Here is a 3,692-nt window from a genome sequence, read left to right as displayed (position 1 = left end):
ATTTGCTCAAAATCTAGAGTATTTGTCGTTTTCAATTCTAGTTTATGAATATATCTCTCAATATATGACGTTAAATATTTTATGTTGATATTATTTTCTAGAAAAAATGAAAATAATTTTCGGTATTTGGTATATGTACAAAAAATCAGTGACCACAACGGTGATAATAAGAAATATATAGCTAGTGATCGAACTCTGGCGAACTATACAGAGGCGTCTTTGGAGACCTCCCAAGTGCATGCGAAAATGAGAAATTTGAACTCAGAAAATTGTTTACGGTTTTAAAAAAGAAAAACTATTTTATGGAGGATTAAAGAAGGTTTTATTAGGTTTGACCATAATTCTATATGGTACTAAACACCGAAAAATAGTAAAATGACCCCTCAGAGTGTGGTTTTTTACTGTTTAAATGACCCATCTCAGAAGGAGGGGTCATTTGAACAGTGATTTACTGTTTAAATGACCCCTCCTTCTGAGATGTGTAATTTTACTATTAAAATGACTCTTGGTGAGGTCGTTTTATTCCCGAACGTCCCAAATTTTGAGGGTTTTTGTAGTGGTTGTTTTTTTTTTTTTAAAAAAAAAAATTCAAAATCTACTTGTATTAAAAAACAAAAAGACATTTTCAAAATCTACTTGTATTAAAATCAAAAGCTCCATTCTAACGATGATGTTGAGCTTTTTTTGTCAATCTTTATGACATCTCAAACAATATTTCTTCTTTGAAAGAGCTTAAGCCCAAGCTCAAAACAATGGCGGCCTCTTTCCCCACCTCCCGAGTTCTCTTTCTCCTGACTTTCTTCTTTTCCCTCACAAACACCACAGCTCAAAACAATGGCGGCACAAACTTTTCATGCTCAGTGGATTCAACCCCTTCCTGCGAAACATACGTCGCCTACTTCGCCAACCCACCAAACTATTTGGATCTTGAAAACATATCTCAGCTCTTCGATCCTCCTTTCATCAATCGCAAAAGCCAGCAGCCTCGCCGCTGGCGACAACCAGTTACTATTTCCCCGTCAACTCTTGCTCGTTCCGATCACCTGCGGGTGCACAGATCACCGTTATTTCGCCAACATCACATACAAGATCAAGGAAGGTGATAACTACTACTTCGTCTCAGTAAATTCATTCGAAAATCTCACCAACTGGCTTGTTGTGCAAGAGATGAGCCCCGCGCTTACTCCAACGCTCCTGCAGATCGGCACAGAAGTAATCTTCCCTTTGTTCTGCAAGTGCCCCTCGAAAACCCATATAGAAAATGGTATCACAAACCTCATCACATACGTGTGGCAGCCCAACGAAGACGTTTTGCAGGTGAGCGGTGGCGAGCCATAATCTCAATTTCAATTTCAAATTTTTTTTTTTTTTCTATAATTAAGGAAAAATTTGAAAATGGCCTCCACACAGATTTGTCATTAAAAAAAAAAAAAAAAACCTTTTAAGAGAGGCTCATTTGGTCTTTTGAAAATCTGTCTTTTTTTTTTTTTTTTTTTTTAATTACTCTAAAGTTTTTTATTGAATTATTGGTAACCATTTTCTTTTCTCTAATTAGTAAATAAGGCAAAAATGATATTATTGTTTTGGTTACATCGGGTATTAAGCACTATTTGCTACTTAGAGGATATTATAAGATTCATATAAAATTAGTTTGTAAAAAATTTTGAAAAATATATGTTTAAAAAAAATAAGTTCAGTAGTATTTATAATCGAAGCAAAAAGGTAAGCACTTCCGTTGTATATAATTTATTCCATGATTATATATATATGTGTTTGTTTCTACTATATGATTGTTTATTTCTTGTTTATCAATATGGTTATCTCTTATGCAATTGTAATTTAAATTTAAAAATTTAAGTTCATGAATCACAATGCAAAATTAAAAACTATCTATTTAAAAGAAAAGAAGTTGAGATTTCAAAAAGTAATACGTGGTTGAATTTCAATGACGAAACTTCAAATCTTAAATAATATCATTTTAAAACTTTAGTCGTAGAAATCTAACTGTTATAGTTGAAAAACATTAATTTTTTTTTTAAAATTTTAAAATTTTATATTTTAAATTGCATTTATTATATTTTTAATTTGGCCTAGAATAGTAAATTTTGCCTCCGCGCCACTGCAGGTGAGTGCTACATTTGATGCCTTCCCTGCCGCCATTGTAGCTGAAAATGGCTACGGCAACAACTTCACCTCCGCAGTGGGGGTTCCGGTGCTGATCCCCGTGTCACAGTTGCCAGCTCTCTCTCAATCTCACCCTCCTCATCCCAGACATCATAGGATGTTTTTTCTCGTCGTTGTTGTAAGCTTGGGAGCTGCTGTTTTGGTGCTCCTTTTGGTTGCTTTGTTGGTCTATGCTTATTGTTTACGTGAGAGAAAGAAGAAGACTATAAATCGCACGGGTTCCTATCTGGAGACCAGTGATCTGATACAAACCAATTAAGGAGCAACCAAAAAGCGAAGATTTTAAGGAAAAGCTACTCCCTGGAGTTTCAGGCTACCTCAGCAAGCCGACAGTGTACGAGAATAAAACGATCATGGAGGCAACGATGAACCTCAGTGAAACATGTCGGATTGGGAAATCAGTTTACAGGGCAACCATCAACGGGGTGGTCTTTGCAGTGAAGAAAACCAAGGAAGATGGCTGCGGAGAGGAGCTGAAAATCCTGCAGAAAGTAAATCATGCAAATCTGGTGAGATTAGTCGGCATCTCATCAAACACAGAAGGAAATCGGTTCTTGGGATATGAATATGCAGAGAATGGATCGCTTGATAACTCTTTAGCTTTCCTCACATGGAATCAGAGGCTAAATATTGCGTTAGATGTAGCAAAGGGTCTTTACTACATGCATGAACACACACAGCCGACGATTGTTCACAGAGATATAAGAGCAAGCAATATACTTCTCGACTCAATGTTCAAGGCAAAGATAGCAAATTTCTCCATGGCTAGATCTGCAGCTGCAAACGATGTTATTATGCCGAAAGTGGATGTTTTTGCCTTTGGGGTTGTTCTGCTGGAGCTGCTTTCGGGGAAGAAAGCCATGGCAGTGAAGGAAAGTGGTGAGGTTGGTATGCTGTGGAAGGAGATAAGGTGGATGTTTGAAGGGGAAGAGGGGAGCAGAGAGGAGACGTTAAGGAAATGGATTGATCCAAACTTGAAGGGATTGTGTACAATTGATGGTGCCATCAGCTTGGCAGCTTTGGGGAGGGCTTGCACGCTGGATAAATCAATGGCAAGGCCAAGTATGGGGGAGATTGTATATAGTCTGTCTCTTCTTACTCAGTCATCTCCTGAAACAAATTCAGAAAGATTTTGGACTTTGGGAGTTGAAGGAGATGAAGCAATTCATATTGTCAGTCCAGTCAAAGCTCGTTAGAGAAGAAAGTCATGGGTCCAGTTTATTAATAGATCTGTACTTTTTTTTTTTTTTTTTTTTCAATTATAGATCTCTTACTTGTTCATTTTCTATGGATCCGGCTTATGTTGTTATCAAAATAATAACATGTATGTTATAGTGTAAGTAACGGTCAAAATTGAATCTAAAAAAAATCTCTCTTCATTTTCTCTCTCCTATTAAAAGTTTTTAAAAACAAGTCAACTTTGAGATTCAATCTTGACCGTTGCTTACACTACAACATACATGCTGTTATTAAAATAACAGCATGTAAGATAGATCTCATGTTCTATA

At 36.4% G+C, this 3,692-nt stretch overlaps 1 protein-coding gene across 1 annotated transcript; it reads left to right on the top strand.

Annotated features, from left to right (window-relative positions):
* The first annotated feature begins 752 nt into the window (after nucleotides 1-752).
* Nucleotides 753-3,380, top strand: LOC132167682 (serine/threonine receptor-like kinase NFP). The gene is given in 4 exon segments (XM_059578695.1): nucleotides 753-949; nucleotides 951-1,317; nucleotides 2,126-2,437; nucleotides 2,439-3,380. Coding segments are annotated over 4 exon segments (1,818 nt in total).
* Nucleotides 3,381-3,692: the final 312 nt, after the last annotated feature.

Source organism: Corylus avellana, chromosome ca1 (assembly GCF_901000735.1).
Source record: "Corylus avellana chromosome ca1, CavTom2PMs-1.0".
Lineage (NCBI taxonomy): Eukaryota > Viridiplantae > Streptophyta > Magnoliopsida > Fagales > Betulaceae > Corylus > Corylus avellana.
This window is presented reverse-complemented; position numbering and strand designations above follow the sequence as displayed.